Consider the following 17,925-nt stretch of genomic DNA (forward strand, 5'->3'; position numbering starts at 1 on the left):
CATACCTTGTACGGAATACTAGAAGGTGGGAAATACAACCTAGAGCTGACATCCTTATCTGTATTTCAGTCATGCGCAGTCTGGGGATGCCAGCCAGAAGTGTGACCAATTTTGCTTCAGCTCATGACACAGAGGAAAACCTTAAAGTTGACATTTACTTGAATGAAAATGGAGAAAAAATGGAGACCCTAACAACAGACTCAATTTGGTAATCATCACTTACAGATTACTAGCTAATCCACCTCTTTCTGAAATTCCCACTCATGGAAAAATGGTTGAGCGGAGGAGGATGAAAGCCTAACGTTTCTGGTGTGTAATATGATCCTCTCCACCCCCATTTTTATTTTACAGATGGAGCCATGATCTACTCGAAACTAGAAATTTCTGTGTCTCCCAACTTTAATTGTCGTTTTTGCTCAAAACTTGAAAGTTCCACCATTCTGGCTCACTGCCTTTCTATTCTGAGAGTCCCTGGGGCTTCCCAGAGCCTCCCTTATTATCTCAGTTTGTTGTGCTCCTGCAAAAGCGACTACTGAGACCCTCTGGTGCTGCTCTAGATGTAGTGCATCCAGGGAGGAAAATCAGCTGCCTTCCCATGCACCCAGAGGAGTGCCTTAAATGAGACATGGCCTTTTTTTGGATCCCAGCAATAAACTTGAAGACATTTTGAAAATGCAATTATTTCAAACAATGTGGAAGTGGACAGTACCAGACTCCTGCTAAGCAGAAAATAGGGTATGGCCATTTCCCTTCACAGCACAAATATATTTTATTCTCCAGACCTGACGCAACCACATTCAAGAGATACACCCTGAGCAGTTTCACGTGTTGGCCTCCCTTAGCTGCCCTGAGTGGAACTGTTAAAAGACCTTTCTTTGTGCCCCTCCCATTTTCTCTCTGTATATTCTGAAGAGGCCAGCTTATCTCTCTCAGAATTGCTTAGAGGAGCACATATCTTCTGCAGCCAGATGGCCTAGATCAGGAGTGGGAAACCTTTTTCAGCCAAGGTGGCATTCCTTCATTGGCAACTTTCTGGGGGCCATGTGCCAGTAACGAGTAGGGCCATAGCCCAAAGTGGGTGTGGCAGATAAAATGGGGAACAAATTCCACTTGGTTTGTATTTTAATGCAAATCCAAACTTAGCCAATCTGCATTTCCAGAAACAACATTCAAAATGCAGTATCTTTTGAAATTAGTACTTCTCTGAATATTGTGATGTGGTTACCAAAACAAAAAGTGTGTTCAAAATGCATATATTAGGCAAAAGTATGCATAAAATGTATATATTAGTGAAAATAACATACAAGAGTGCAATGTAGTGAAAAATTGGCTTGCAAACATGTGTGCATTAGGCAAAATTGCATACCAATATATATAAGGAGAAATGCACCCTAAGATGCTGATGAATTTTTGTGAGGACATTCTAAAAAGTTAATTTTGTAAACTGATGCAGAAATGTGGTGAACTAGAAACAGCTCAAGGACACATTCCAGCAAGGCAAAAACACTCAAAGGGGGTGCGAAACAGTATGGCCTAGAGAAAATCCGAAGGGCCACATCAAGAAGTCTGGAAGGTTGCATTCAGCCCAAGAGACAGAGGTTCTCCCTGGCTTCATTTCATATATTTGTATGTCCATAAATTCATCATTTAGCATCATCCGCAGATTACATTAAGAATTCAGTTAAATCAAAAGACCATTTACTGTTTTTGCCTTCCTATTCAGTCTAATTCTAATACATATTAGTTCTAGCTCATGAAACTGCAGCTCATAATAATTTTTGTTTTAATTCTGAAACCTAACTAAACACAGGAACTTCCATGTGTGGAATGAAGTCTGGATGAAAAGGCGGGACTTACCGAAGGGCTTTGATGGCTGGCAGGTGATCGATGCCACACCTCAGGAAAAGAGCCAAGGTAAGACTTCAGAGAAGGCATGTAAGCACAAGCAAAATAAAAGTTTAAATTTGGTAAACATTAAAACTTGGTTAAATTAATCCATTCACAATTGATTTCACATTCTGTGCCACAGAAACACAAATGTTATACTGAAAATAGTTTATGCCTTTTAATGGATTTGTATGGGTTTTTTTGGTATAGATTAGCATCCTAGAAGGAAGGATATAAATAACTGAAATAAATACTATTCAGTCTTAATTTCACAAATTAGCAGAAGCAGTGAGTGAAGAACAAATAACTGTGGATTATAAGGGATTTTACAGGATACAGAAGTCTTTTCAAGTTCTGTTTCATTTCTGATAATTCAGCAGGTGCTGTCCACAACAAAGGTTAGCAACACCTTAAAAAAAAGTAAGTTGAGATTATCAGGAAATAAAGTCCTGAAGTATTAGAATTACTTTCAGGCATGAGTTTGTGGTTACTGATGGTACTCATTCAGAGTGCTAACTCATATTGTAATTATACTCATATCCACTAGAGTAAACAATGAATGAGGCAGGGCCAACATGAAGGAGTCCTCAAAGAAATGTTGTCCAGTATCCCAGAGAATCCATGTACCATCCCCACTTTTAAAGTTAAACAAGTCAAACAGCAGTATGATAAGATCCCATATAGGTCAGGCCTTAATGTCATTGTGTCCAGTTTATACAGCATACTAAGCAGGGCTTTGGGAATCTTTTCCTGCTGCTAATGTTAGCCTCTATATGCTACCTGTTTCTATAGAGACTGTACAATATTCCAGACAGCTTATATTGGGCTGGGAATTGCAACTATAACTACAGAAGCGAACATGCAAAATAGGTGTGGGATTATTTATCAGCTCTTTCAATTGGCAGAGTAAGGGGAGGTAGCAGTTTCGATTGAAACCAAATGTCAGGAGATAAAGAAAGGGAAAGAGTGAAAGGCAAGTGTGGGAAAGGGGATAACATTAATATCCCCTGTAAAATAAGTCATATACTGACCTTGTACAGGATACTTCATAGTGTCAACATAATTTCTAGTAGTAGTCATCAAAGGGCACAATAGGGGTGTTACCAGAAGACAAGGTTAAATTTGGAATCCACTTTAGTGCCTTGAAAAGTAGGTAACTTCAACCCAGATCTCCTTTGGCATGACCCACTTCATCTCAGAAGCTTCACCTTACTTTCAAAAATCCTAGAATTTGTATTACTCCATTGAATATAATGGTGATATTAACAAATAGCTGTAATTTTATTCCTTTTGACAGAAACAGATAAAATTTGCAGACATAGTAGCCACCTCTGAATAGATGGGAGTTGTGCAAAGAGATTTTCTTGTCCATTTATTTGTTGTTCATTTTTGGGCTAGAAACGTTAAGATTTGATGGGGGTTGCAAAGCAAATGCCTATTTTTTTTCTTTCTTTGCAGAATTGGCTGAAATTTGCAGGCATGTATAACTTCTGAGAGGTTGAAGCCTGCCAAATTTCAGATAGATAGGTGCAGAGTTTGTGTGTGTGCAAAGGGAGACTTTAAAGTTTTGGGGTAAAGTGATCTGCTTGTGTTTTTTGGGGGGTGATTTGTATAAAAATAGCATGTATTGTAGAGATGCCTCTAGATAAGTAACTTGCACAATTTTTAGAAGGATATACACAGAGGTTGAGGAGTTTGTTGACGAAAAACTTTTTTTTGTTTTCTTGCTGTTTTCTTCTGAATTGATGCCAACTGATAGCTTGAGTTCTTTCTGTGTCCCTTTCAACAGCACTGCGATTGGATTGGAAGTACAAAAGGAAAGCCCTAGTAAGGTTATTTCCTGGTTGGAAGTTAGAGCTATCAAGCACAAACCTAAACACACGTTTTTTACCCCTCCCTGTGGTGTTTTCATTATATGGGGAGAAACAGGTGGCCAGAGTTCTTTGGGACCTCTACAGTTGCGAGGCAGCCCTGAAGTTTTGGGATCAGCCTTATTCTGTTTGGAACACCTCAAAGTACACTTGATTCCATTTGGAAGACTCCTGAAACTCTCCAAAGCGGCCCAATTCAGCTCAGGATTTTGGAAATGTCAAAATCAAATGCACATCCCTATAGTATATACTGCTATGCTACCCAACAAATGTAGCAGTTTTGCTTGGTCATTATATCAGTGAAAACATGGCATGTTTTCTGCCCCCTGCAACACATTCTAATGCCTGTATTGTCCATGACACTGAGACCAAATATAATCCTTGATCATATCACAAGTTCCGTAAAAAAATATCTATTCCAAGTATATTTCTGGTCAAGCAAAAATGAAAATGAAAGTGAAGGGCAACTGAAAACATAGCACACTAGGGACTAGAATTTTAGTTTATTTATTGCTAATATTTATATGCCACTAAATTCTGGGTAGACATATAGACACCATGTGATGGGGCCAATGGGCTCTGAATACGAGCAGAACACCAATTCACATTCAATCTTCCCTCCAGGGATTTTCCAGTGTGGCCCTACTCCAGTAAATGCAATCAGAAAGGGAGAAGTCTATCTTCCCTTCGACTCCAAGTTTGTGTTTGCTGAAGTGAATGCAGACAGAGTCTTTTGGCAAGTAAAGACTGAAAATGGCACACAAAAATATGTCAAACTGCGTGAAGAAACCAAAGTGATAGGACAGAGTATCAGCACCAAAGCTGTTGGAAAGGACATTCGTGAAGACATCACAGCTCAGTACAAATTTCCAGAAGGTGACCAATATACTGTTTTCTGTCAGAGGAGAAATAATCATTTTCCACACTAGTAATTTATGTCTTTTGTATGGAGTCTTCTTGGGTGACTTTTATTGCCTTAAATGGGTAAAGACAAAACAAAAACTTCAGATTTTTAAAGTGTACACCTAAAATTTAATGGATGAATGAGACAAACATGTTTGGAAAATCATATAACATACAGCTATACTAATCAGAAAGCCAGGTTTCTGTCAAATGTACAGGGTGGCAAACCCAGATTAACTGACAGGTAGTGTTTGGATGAATGACCCTTAGTCTCAAATTTTACATATTCATCAAACCCTTTGGATAGAGATTTGACTGGCATTTCTTAATCCTGGGAGGGAAAGCATGGCCAGCCATGTGCTTTATATTTAATCAAAATAAAAGCAATGAATATGTTTGCTCCGACCCTTCAGCTGACAATTGATAATGTTTCTAATGATGCTGGGCTCCATTGTTTCCCATTTTCCTGTTTCTTTCAGGTACTCCTGAGGAAAGAAAGTCTGTGGAAACTGCTTGCTCCTATTTGCAGTCTACAAATCTGGGATTCTGTGAAGTAACACCTCCCCCTGAACCCCTCAAGGCTGACCTGAAACTTGGAATGGAAGGGGAAAAAACATTGTGGCCAGGACAGCCGATTGACAGGAATCTTATTATAAATAATGACTCTGTGGGTGCATGGACAGTCAGCTTTGTGGCCGCTTGCCAATTGGAATCATACACTGGGAAAGTAGAGGCCAGCCTTGCAACCATCAAGCAAACTGTCCAAACAGAAGGCAAGCCAGGTGAGTCTACCAAAACCCAGCTGTGAGATACCACATGCTTTTCGTTGTGATGATGGCTGCCCATGTCTCTAGAGGAGGAGGACCTTATACTTTGTCCCAGAAAGCCTCCCTCTTTTAGAAACACATCTTTTTGAATTATGTATCAGGGTATCAAGAGGAGTATCAATACATTCCTCCCTCCCTCCCTCTCCCTCCCTCTCTCCCTCTCTCCCTCTCTCCCTCTCTCCCTCCCTCCCTCCCTCTCTCTCTCTCTCTCTCTCTCTCTCTCTCTCTCCCTCCCTCCCTCCCTCCCTCCCTCCCTCTCTCCCTCTCTCCCTCTCTCCCTCTCTCCCTCCCTCCCTCCCTCCCTCCCTCTCTCCCTCTCTCCCTCTCTCCCTCTCTCCCTCCCTCCCTCTCTCCCTCTCCTCTCTCTCTCTCTCTCTCTCTCTCTCTCTCACACACACACACACACACACACACACACACACACACACACACTCTGATTTATTTGTAATGTTTTCCAGTTGGAAGTGAGAGACAGAGGATAAGTGAGAGGAGCAGATGTCAGCATGTCCTTCTTCCCTAGTCTGAGAATTTTGATCCAAGAAGGAACGAGTACACGTCCATGATGGATTGTATTCAATGTAGCGCTAATGCAAACATTCTATCACCACATGGTTTTCTCCTTGAGCAATGCTATGTTCTCCCCCGCTCCTCCCCCTGCACACCCCCTAGATTTGTTCTGGAGGTTCTCCTGACCCCCTAAGCAGATTTGGGGATAGGACAAGGTGCTTGGGGGGGGGAGGAGACGGAGGGGAAGCCCTGTTGCACTAACACTAATCCCTGCACTAGTGCTTTTATTTAGTTGAATAGCACTCTGTGCTTTCTTCTTTACAGTCCCCGGCTTCCCCGACATCTCCCATTACCACAACCCAAACACCCTCCATTTGCAACAAGGCGCCCTGCTTCCTTCTTGTGTGCAGTGTTTCTCTCTCTAGCTGTCTCATCTTTCTGTTGGTGCAGTTATTCAGATCCCTCTGAAAATAGCAGCCGATGCTTACATAAAAGCGCTGACGTCAACAGAGGATGAGCTTCAGGTCAAAGTCAATGTTATTGCTGAGGTTCAAGAAACCAATGAGCAGCTCACAGAAGAGCTGACTTTCACCTTTCAGTACCCACCTCTCAAAGTGGAGGTAAGAAGTTAAATAATATCAGCTCCGGGCGAGTTATGGTGGCAGTTGGTATATACAAAACCAGAGAGTAGATGAGCTGGAAATAAGAATAAAATAAACAGGTAATTAGAGAAGAACTCTAGAAACAGAAAAGGTGCTCCACGGAATTATATGCGGGTTAGTAGGTAGTGTTTCTTAATACTTTTATCAATCGTCAAGGTCCTGGTTCTGATTATCATTTTATTTCATTCTTTTAGGAGATAATGATTACTGGATTTCTTATTATGTGGCCCGATTTGCCTTCGCTGCTCAAAATCTGAGGGTTAAACACTTAACTAATCTGGGACTATAGATTATCTAAAGCTTATTGGTTTTAGAGTCTTAACTGGGTCTTATTCCGTACTGTAAATTTTAATCTTGTTGTTATTGTTGTATTTGTGTTTTAATTTTGCATGTATGTTGCAATGGCCCAAGGCCTGCAATAAAGATTTGCTTGCTAACTTAGATCCATAGTAGGTAAAAACAGTGGAAACTTAGGGCTCTGCTCATCCCACCCTCTAGCACACCCAACTGTAGGGTGAAGGCAGAAATTGGGCTCTGAGGAAGTGTGCAATAGCAGATAACACTGAGGCCAAACTTCAGTCTCCAAGTGTTATTTTTCAGGTGATGCTGGCTCAGTGTACACAATCAATCTAAGCCCCTGAACAGGTCAGTAGAGGACTCTTGCTAGGGTGTAGGCAAGCAAGGGGCAGGTCATGTGTTTCACCACCACCCCCACTGGCCAGTGGAACTCCCACAGCAGATCTTTCATCTGCACATTGTCAAAACAAAAACTATATGTTTGCAATACTTATCCAGCAGTCTAGGAGGGCATTGGGGGGTGGGGAGAGGAATAAAAGTATTGTTTTAACTCCTCCTCCCGCACTTTTGCGCCTTCAGCATGTGTCCATGGATGATGAAAACTACAGTTATATTTTGCTTGCTGTATTAGTATTAACAAGGTTTGCATACATTTTCTGTTTCCTGTCTTTAACTGAATGTGTTCTTCTCTGATCTTTGTTTTACAGATGTCAGAAACTGCAAAGGTTAATGAAGATTTTACCTGTGCATTTATTTTCAAGAATACACTATCCATTCCCTTGGAAAACTGCAAACTGCATGTAGAAGGACTAGGCATCTTTACAATGGAAACATTTGATCAAGGGTAAGGTGAATGTGGCTGAAAGGGGCTGCCTTAGAGTGTTGCCCGCTGTATAACTGGCACTGTCTTTCTGGCACAGCTTTCTCAGAATTCTGACTCAAGATCTTAACTGAGAGATTGAACCTAGAGCTTCACAGTCACACCATCCATATACATCCTCTCTGAGCCATAACTATTTTCCTAGATCAGATTGTAAGAGTTCTTTTTTCCCTTTCATTGCAGTAACGCAGGAACATAAGAACTGCCATGTTGGACGAGACCACAGGCTAGCTAGCTTGGCAGCATTTCTCCAAGAGTAGTGAGACTGCTGTTTATTTGTTTATTGAGTTGTATACAGCCCTTCATTTTGAATATTTCAAGGACAGTTAACAAAATAACAATAACATCAAAAACACCAGTACAGCAAAATAAACAGTAAAACAGGAAGTAAAAAAGCAGCAAAACTTAAAAACCTCGGTAAAATAAAAAGGCCTTTGCTTAGCACGAAAAAGAGATCGGAGCCAACCCCAGGTGAGTCTTCCTAGGGAAAGAGTTCCCCAGATTCAACCCCATAACCAAGAAGGTACTCTTTCCCAGTCACAGCTGCCTCATTCCAGCTGGTGAAGGCGTGGCACTCGGAGTTAAGCCTCCAAAAATGACTGCAGTACACAGTAACGCCTTCCTTTAGATACCCATTCCCAAGCCCTGTAGGACTTTAAAGCGCATGATAGATCTGAACCAAGAGGGGAGTCTGTCCACACAGAAACCTGTTCTCTTGCACTTGCATTCACACCCACATGCACACACACACAAATAATCTGTCCCATCTTGACTTTATAATACACCAGTTTGACAGTTCTGCATATTTACAAAGATCTCACACAATTCATCTCCACCTATCCACGCTATGTTGCGGGTATCGTTTTGTTGCGTCTTTGCTATATAGCTAGCAAAGATGGCATGAAATATAGCCCAAAGGAAAACATGTATTGACCTGATCCAGAGTCAGTTTTGCCCATACTATGGCCACTAGGTCCACTGTCTCCTTATGGGCACAGCAACTCCAGTACATACATGGAGCCCTTTGCAGTGACTTTCCTCTTCATTTTGATTCAAGGAGAAGTCCAATGTAGGCCATGCTTTGGGCATGCAGCAGGCAGAGAAGCCCCCTCACTTGTAGTGAAAGGGGAAGCCTACTTGTGCAGGAGTTCTTTCACATGGGTTTTTTTATTGTGGATACACTCCCCAAGGTATCTAGTACGTGAAGAGCTATTATATATAGCAATATGACTCTTTGTATTATATTTTTCTTTTTCATAGGGACATAGCACCTGGTGGAATCTTTAAATCCAAAATAGTGTGTGCACCAAGGAAGACTGGGCTAAAGAAGATAGTGGCCAAACTGAACTCCACTCAGATAAAAGGAATAACTGTGGAAAAGATTATTTCAATCACTGAGTAGAGGCATTTCCAAATGCTGTCAGGTGGTGTCGGTAAGGTGTGTACTATGAGTGAGCCTTGTTGACACTGCTTGCAACCTTGATTATGGGCCCAATGATACAAGAGACAGAGAGTGAAAGACAGAAATGTGATACTAAGAGAGTTTGGCTTAAGGGCATAACTTTTTTGATTCAAGCTAATGAGAATTTAATAGAGATTATTCAGATCTGTTCTTGCATGTGCAGAGATTTAACAGCTTATGATGACTAGGAGCGTGATTTGTAAAATCTGAAGTGGATATAGTGTAGATGGCTGTTTTCCTTTTGCGTACAATTTTGGGCTTTGTGTAATGCCAACAATACTCACAACTTCTCGCTCCTTCTGGTGACATAATGGTGGCACTGACAGCTGCTAATTCTGTCATCTTCTTACTTTGTAGGCCTAACTGCAGTATACATGCAGCGTATTACAAAAGCTGTATACAGACAGCTTTTCTTCATGTAGAATATGATAACGCAGCATTTGGTCCATTGTACTGTACAGCTTTACATGGCTATGTGTATTGCAATTCTGCACGAGCACTGGGTTTGATATTAGGCACAGAATTCAGCATCTTCAACATCCAGTTTAAAACTAAACAAAATAACAAGGGCTTGATTCTGCAGTGTACTGCTGGCCCCATCTGTTTATTTACTGGTATTTTATAGTTTGTCATTTTACAGGACTACCAATCTCACTTAGAAACACACTGACTCTTTCTTTGTTAGAATAGCAGTCTTATTTCCACCTTCACCTCTGCTCCTATGTAATGAGTTGACGTGTTCATCCTCTACCCACCTTGAGTAAGTAAACCTTTTAAAGTAGCTTTCAGTAATAGTTTGGCATTAGGTGCAGGAGTTTTACAAACTGGATTCCACGCACAGTTTTTTAAAAAAACAAACTCTCATAACCAAGTCTTTACTATTTTAAAGAATATTCTATTGTAATTTTTGAATAATAAAAAAGATCCAACAGTATAAATCTCTGCCACACAATATGAGTATAAAGGGTAACAAAGACACAATTCAAATATAAGCAAAAAGAGAAAACAAATCAATCAACAAGAAGGGGAAAGGAGTTGGGAGATTACAGTACAATTTATTGACGCCACATCGAGACTTACTTCTAGCTAACAATGTTGTACACTAACAGACTATTCCTAAAATTTCTAAGTAACCCTCTTCAACTACTTCTCACTCAGCTTCCAACAGAAAATGCCTCCCCATGTACACACTTCCTCTACCAGTCTGAGCCAAGCAGCTTGTTTTCAACCAAAAATCATTAAACTTCTTTTGTTTGACTAGTAGTTTTTATCCAGTAGAAACTAGGCCTGCTCAATCTCCACTGCTGCTCAAGCTTATCTTTATCCTTTTTGTGTTTTGTCTCTCCTTAAACCTTCCTTATAATCACTTTCAAAAGAATATATATATTAAAAAACACATACTTCAAATACTATATTAACCTGCTTATTATCTTGTGTCGCCACAGGTTCATCCACCTCTGCCTTTGGCTAGGTGAGCAGGCAATGCAACTAACTCACTAGTCATTACTTTCTTTGGGAGGCCCTTATGTGCCTTATGTGCATTGCCCTTGCAACTGGACATGTTTCCCCATGCTTTGCACAAGCCGAGTCAATTATGTTCATTTGTGTGTAATGTATTCAGGTTTCAGAATCCTGCATTTTTAAGTATGGATTTTTGGAAATTCTTTAGCATGCAGTACATGTAGCCCTAGCTTATCTTAGTAACCTGGAAGTATTCATTAAGTCACGTCGAAAAATGGTGTTTCATGCCATGTCTTTTTAGTTTCTGTTGTAAGCTTTTGTACTAAACATTCTTTATAACACTTTTAATAAAAATAATTAACAAACGGTGTTCTACCCATTGTCTATTTCTCCAGCATAAATAGTAAGTTTAATAGGAACAGAAGAGTGAAAATAAAATAAAAACAGCTCTGAAGCATCTCAGTGGAAGATGTGATATTTTCTTGATTGCAAGACAATATGAACTCGTATTTATATGTTTATATAATTTTTGTTTTATTAAAGTATATAGCCCTCTCGCAAAACATCAGAACAGCGTACAGCAACATAAAAATATTTAAATTCAATAAAAAGTATTAGAAATGTTCTACATGTTGTGAAATGACAGGCTGCTTATTTCTAATTGACATTCTTCAAGAGGTCATCTGTACAGTCAGACACACGGGGAGTGAATGGGCGGTAAAATGGCAAATGAAATTGAATGTAAACAAGTTTAAAGTTATGCATATCGGAACAAAAAAACTTAATTTCACATATACACTCATGGAGTCTGAACTGGCAGTGACTGACCAGGAACAAGACCTTGGGTTCATAGTGGATGGTTCGATTAAGATGTAGACTCAGTGTGTGGCAGCTGCGAAAAAGGCAAATTCCATGCTAGGGATCATTAGGAAAGGTATTGAAAATAAAACTGCTGATAACGTTATACCGTTGTATAAATCAATAGTGCAGCCTCATTTGGAATACTGCATACATTTCTGGTTGCCTTACCTCAAAAAGGAAATTGTAGAGTTGGAAAAGTGTTAGAAAAGGGCAATAAAAACAAGGCAAATTAAGATCTCTTTATATGCTGACAATATAATCTTATCAGTGGTAAACCCCAAGCAACTTTACATCGTGTGTTTGAATTACTAGACACATTTGGGACATCAGGGTAGAAAATAAACAAGCAAAAAACAGAGGTAATCTCAATAAGGATTCCCTTGTAAAATAACTAAATCATAATTGACCAGGGAAGCACACTTGGCACCTTCTTTATCCATCTACAGGCATCAGGCAAAGACCTTATTTTTCACTCATGCCTTTGGTATGCTGTCTTAGTCCTTTTTGAGTTTTAAATTTTGTATATTGTATGTTTTTAAAATGTAAGTTGCCTAGAGACCACTAAGTGTGAGGCAAGTAATTAATTAAATAAACAATGTTATGTCTATTAAACCAGTTAAAAACTTGGGAGTTAAATTAGTGGAGGATGTTAAATAATGTGAGGAGAATTAATTATGAGTCATTGATTCAAAATATAAAAGCAGACCTGAGCAGGTGGAAAAAGCTGAATTTATCTTGGACAGCCCGAATAAATTCAATTAAGATGACAAGATTACCAAGATTTCTATTTTTGTTACTCTCCTTACCTTTATCAGTGCATTCACAGGAACTGAAGGGGGCAGAAGATTCTGAATGATTTTATATGGCAGGACAAGTGCCCCATAGTGGCTATTTATATTATGCAGGCATCTGTACAAATGGTACCTGTACCACATTCACTGAAATACTATGAGGCAACACAATTAAGTTGGACAAATCTTTCAATTGCTCAAGAGAAAAAATAGTTTTTGTATCAACTAGAACATCTTAACATTAATATAAACTGAAATCAGGCCCAGCATTTTCCACCTTAGCATTCATTTTAAAAACATTCAATGCTTTACAGGGAAATCAGCAATCAGATTTTGCACACTGGGAAAAGAAAGGGGTACTGAAATGAAGGGATTTACATAGATAATGGAAGGATGTTAACACGGAACAAGATAGCTCAAAAAGCAGGAGGCTGGGCACCACATGGTTTCAATATATTTAGTTAAGGAAGCTTCTACTGGCTGTTCTGGGGCATATGAATATGGTAAGGAATATGACAACATGGGAAATTACAATGACCTCTGGGCAAAAAATTACAAATTATTGATGGGCCTAGGTAAAAGGGACTTGGTTGTCAGAGCAAGATGGGAAATAAAACTGGGAGTTACAATTCCAGAGCTGAGATGGCTTAAGATTTGGCTTCTATGACAGCCTTCATTTAGTTTATCAAAAAGGAAAGTTCAGCACAAACTTGTCTTGCATCGGTATTTCATTCCTGCTAGTAATGGGGAATTTTTAGATACAAAAAGTAAGTAAAATATATTATTTTTAAAAACTACAGGATTTATAATATTTTAAATAGTGTAACAGGCCAGCTAAAAATCCTCTCCTTGGTGCTGTCTTCCCTGCCTGTTACGCACATGTAGCCTTGGTAACCTGGTATGTATGGTACAGCTAAGTTCAAGAAGATAAGGGAAACAGAACAGTGGTACAGGACATCTCTGTGGTCTCCAAGGCCTGAGAAGGATTAACACTGTAAGGTATTAGCTAATAGTAGAAATATGCTGGTATAAGAACTGCTGAATATTACCTGATTGACTAGAAAATAATGTATACAGTGTAACCTTTATGTGTAGCCCCCTGATTAGGATATGTTAATGTCTTTGTCCTGGAATGTATAAAAAACCCAGGCAAGCAGTGCCATGTTGCAGAGCTCCACCAAACATCAAGGAAGACTGACCATGCATACACTTGTTACCAATAAAGGCCTATCTTTGCTGCATGCCTGTGTCTTCGATTCCTCAAGGACCCCTGGTCCTACGGACCCCAAAATTCCTTGTCATTTCTGGAGTCAGAAGTAACCGGGACACCAGATGAACACCAAGACTGGATTGGAGCAAGGGAGACTGAACAGTTAAGGCCTCATCAATTCTGTAAGAGATCTAGTTGAAAATCTCATCTCCTGCGGTTCATTTTCTCCCTGGTCCTTAGGGCTACCGTTTCACTGGTGGTACCGCTTACCATGAAAACCCTATTCATAGGGGGTGCCATAAGTCAGAATCATCTTGAAGGCAGTCCATTTCATTTTTCAAGAGTCCATCCCTATGTTATATTAATACAGGCTTGTAGCAAATTAAGTTTGGAGGAAAGGAGGGGCATTGTGTTTTCTTAGTTGCCTTTTGTTGCTTTAGTGCTGATTTTGCTGGTATTGCTCGAGCTCTGGAATAACGCACACCTGAGTGTTGTGTGTGTTACTGAGTGATTGAAAGGGGGAAGACAACTCACCCCACTGGCTAGGGGAAACCTGTTGACCCGGTGAAGGTTGAGACACGTCCTCCTTGAAAGAGGTTGATCCAGGAAGTAGTTCCCCATGCGAACATACTCCTGAACAGGCGGAGTGGTTGAATGTGAATGCAGGTCCCACCCTACTAGAGATAGGTATTGGAGGCTGTTAAAGGCCCCAGTTCAGCCTTGGATAGACTGAACGAATAGAAACAGAAAATAAAATAAAAACAGAAAACAGAAAAACAAAGAAAAATGGGAAACAAGGGGACTAAGGTGGATCCTTCACCGGGAATACCCCTGGAAAAAATGATAAAAATTTATAGTCAACCTGGAAAAATGCTGGCTGGTTTGAAGTTGAAAAGAATGATTGATTTGGGGAGTGTGTGGAATGGATATACGTATGAGAACAGTGCACTTCAATTCCCTTTAGCAGGTACCTTTGAATTGGACAAATTAAAATATTTGAGATGGTTCCTGGAAGATCCACACCCTGCCCAGATGGACTCTTTTTTCCTCTGGGATGATCGGGCCACTAAATTAAGAGATAAAAGCGTTAATACCTATCCAAAAAGACTCTTGAGAAAATGCAGAAACAATTGGCTGAAATGAAGAAACAAAGGATAAAGAGACCAATTGCGCCTGCACCCCTCAGCCCCTTCCTCAAATTCTTCCCCTCCCAACAATCCCGGCTACCCTCCTTCCTACCTGACTAGTTTATACCCTTCTACCCTCCTAACCAACCCCATTGTTCCAGATCCTGAGCCAGACCTCCTGGATCTCTGGAGACTGCAACCCTGAACACCCCAACCCAATTCACCTCAGCCTCTTTCAGTCCCTACTAACACTCCTCCCCTTTCAACCCTTTCACCCCAATCATACTTTTGTTCCCCCGTCCCTGTTTCCACTCAACTGCCCATCACTCAAACACCACAAGCAAGTCATGAGTCTGACTGGGGTTCCCCAATATCAAATGCTCTCCAAACCCTTCACGGTTTTGCTGTTGATTGGTTTGGAGGGGCTGTGGTTTCTGACCAATTTACAACTGAAACCTACATCCCTGAATCCGGTTATGTGTCTGTCACTGCCACTGCCGCAACCATAAGGGATGTAAGCATGTCGACCCTTCTGAAGCACCTACACCCTGCTCTGAAGACCCTAAATGTCAAGATTACTGAAGTGGATCTTGATAAGGGGATAGTTCTCTGTCAAGACACCTCTGGGTCATCCCAAGTACTTGAATACACTTTTAAAATGTTTCTGGGTCTTTTTGGCTTTCCTAGGAAAGGCACAGCACAAAAGCTTGTTACCACTCCACCAATTCCCTGACCTGAATGGGGGAAACCCCACTGTGGTACATGTCCATTGGACTGCAGCAGACATTCTAAATTTTAAAACCATGCTACCCAAGATCAGAGAGGACCCTGGAGGCTTCCAGCAGGAACTCCAGAGGTTGTTTAATGTATATTATCCAACCTGGAGATATGTTGATCGGCTATTAAGAGGTATCCTAGAGATACATGACTATGCAGCTCTAATGCAACAAGCACACAGGACAGCAGGCACCCCAGTACACCAAGGTAATGTCTGGCCATCAGATCCTTTGAGAGGCTCACCGGTAAATCAAAACGCCAAAGACCAATTGGCAAGGGACCTGGATGATCTTCTGAATGCAGTTCTAGACTTTGCCCAGTCCAACCTGATTGCACAAAGATTCATTCCTGCAAGCAGAAACCAGATGAGACCTCTGTGGAATTCCAGGCCAGACTCACTGCAACATTTAGGAAGCACACTACCTTTGACCTCGAGGCAGAGAATTTTCATCCCATGCTGGTCACTACCCTGGTGGACAACATGTGACTGGAGATCTCTGAAAAGATTAAAAATAATTTAATTGGCTGGAAGGCCAAAACTCCACAGAAAATTGTGGGAGTGGCTACTCAATTTTGGGAAAATTTGCAAAGTGAAAAGACAAAAAAGAAACGAGCTCAAAACCACACTTAAGGCCATGCATTGCAGACATGCAACACAAGGGTCAACCCCAACCCCCAAACAACAAGAACATGGCCAATTTGGACAACCTAGGTAGTTCGACCCCTCCAATCGTGGTAACAATACTAATAAAACAATTCCTCCTGCAATTATTGCCATCATCAAGGTCACTGGAAAAACGAATGTAGAAAGTGCAAAAGGGACATGGCTAAGCAGCAGCTTGACCCTACTGCTCCAGTATTCTGCCCACAATCTTTTCATGCCCAACTTCCCCCTCCTCCTCCAGAGCTCCAACATCCACAGCCTTCGGGTGCACCCCCATGACAAGGACCTCAAAGGTTCAATGAGGCCCCCTATTGACTATGCCAGGAAATTCTATCTGATGCTGTGCCTCAATTTGTTTCCATTTCTTCTTCTGCCATTCTGAAGGCTACTGTTATGTGAATGGCAAAGACTGCACTTTACTAGTGGACACTGGTGCTTTTCTTTCTACCATCAAACAGACTGAGGCTTCCACATTCCAATAAATTGTGTATGGACATACATTTCAAGTGTTGGAAAAGCTCTGCTGTAAATTCACATTTCTCATACATGTGGTGGGATTGTCAGTTGTTGCTGTTATGTACCTTCAAGTCAATTTTGACTTATGGCAACCCTATGAACCAGCGACCTCCAATAACACCTGTTACAAACCACCCTGTTCAGATCTTGTAAGTTCAGGTCTGTGGCTTCCTTTATGGAATCAATCCATCTCTTGTTTGGTCTTCCTCTTTTTCTACTCCCTTCTGTTTTTCCCAGCATTATTATATTTTCTATTGAATCATGTCTTCTCATTATATGTCCAAAGCATGATAACCCCCGTTTCATCATTTTAGCTTCTAGTGATAGTTCTGGTTTAGTTTGTTCTAACACCCAATTATTTCTTTTTTGCAGTCCATGGTACCCACAAAGCTCTCCTCCAACACATTTCAAACGAGTTGATGTTTTCTCTTATCTGCTTTTTTCACTGTCCAACTTTCACATCCATACATAGGGATCAGGAATACCATGGTCTGAATGATCCTGACTTTATTGTTCAGTGATACATCTTTGCATTTAAGGACCTTTTCTAGTTCTCTCATAGCTGCCCTCACCAGTCCTAGGCTGCCTTAGAAATTTTGGAAGCAAATTGTACATAGTAATCATAGGTTCAACTTAAGACTCTCTCCAATGCCAATATTGTTTAACTGGATCAAGCAGGATATTTCTGGAGAACAAAAGTCTTTGGTTAAAATCCTGCTGACAGCAGCTAGAATAGTTTGGGCTTGCAAATGGAAAAAATCCACAAGTTCCATCCATACGGGAATGGTTACTAAAATGTATGTTGCTGGCAGAAATGGATGAAATGACAGATTAGGTTCATAAGAGAAATGGAAGTACCCATCCGTTAGCTGCAAGGTGGTTGTGTTTTGTAAACTATTTATTTTTTTATTATTTGATTTATATCCCGCCCTTCCTCCCAGCAGGAGCCCACGGCGGCATGAACATGAATTATGGATATAACAGACTTGAAAGAACGTTATTTTTGTAAATAATGAAATATGAATAAAGTAAAAAAGTGTAGATAGTATGCCTTATAGGAGCAAAAATTGTGGTTTTTCAGCCTTTTCAAACCCTATGAATTTCTGTGGTGTGGACACGGGTTGAGAAAGACTAGTGTGCATAGAAACTGAGCTCCAAAATACACACAGAGAAAGGTCACCTCCATGGCATCACAACTACTGGCAACATAAGACAACAGGTG

The 17,925-nt window shown here is 40.5% G+C and overlaps 1 protein-coding gene across 1 annotated transcript in view; it reads left to right on the forward strand.

The window, feature by feature from the left end:
- The window catches only part of TGM4 (transglutaminase 4), a 30,066-nt gene extending 18,944 nt beyond the window's left edge, over positions 1 to 11,122 (forward strand). The window contains exons 8-14 of the mRNA XM_061587205.1: positions 70 to 208; positions 1,811 to 1,914; positions 4,383 to 4,634; positions 5,141 to 5,443; positions 6,446 to 6,615; positions 7,662 to 7,798; positions 9,095 to 11,122. Of these exons, the coding sequence (XP_061443189.1) occupies positions 70 to 208; positions 1,811 to 1,914; positions 4,383 to 4,634; positions 5,141 to 5,443; positions 6,446 to 6,615; positions 7,662 to 7,798; positions 9,095 to 9,236 (1,247 nt within the window). The 3' untranslated portion in view covers positions 9,237 to 11,122. The remainder of the gene's footprint in view (positions 1 to 69; positions 209 to 1,810; positions 1,915 to 4,382; positions 4,635 to 5,140; positions 5,444 to 6,445; positions 6,616 to 7,661; positions 7,799 to 9,094) is intronic.
- The last annotated feature ends 6,803 nt before the right edge of the window (positions 11,123 to 17,925 follow it).

The sequence above is a fragment of the Rhineura floridana genome, chromosome 10 (assembly GCF_030035675.1).
Source record: "Rhineura floridana isolate rRhiFlo1 chromosome 10, rRhiFlo1.hap2, whole genome shotgun sequence".
In the NCBI taxonomy this organism is placed as follows: Eukaryota; Metazoa; Chordata; class Lepidosauria; order Squamata; family Rhineuridae; genus Rhineura; species Rhineura floridana.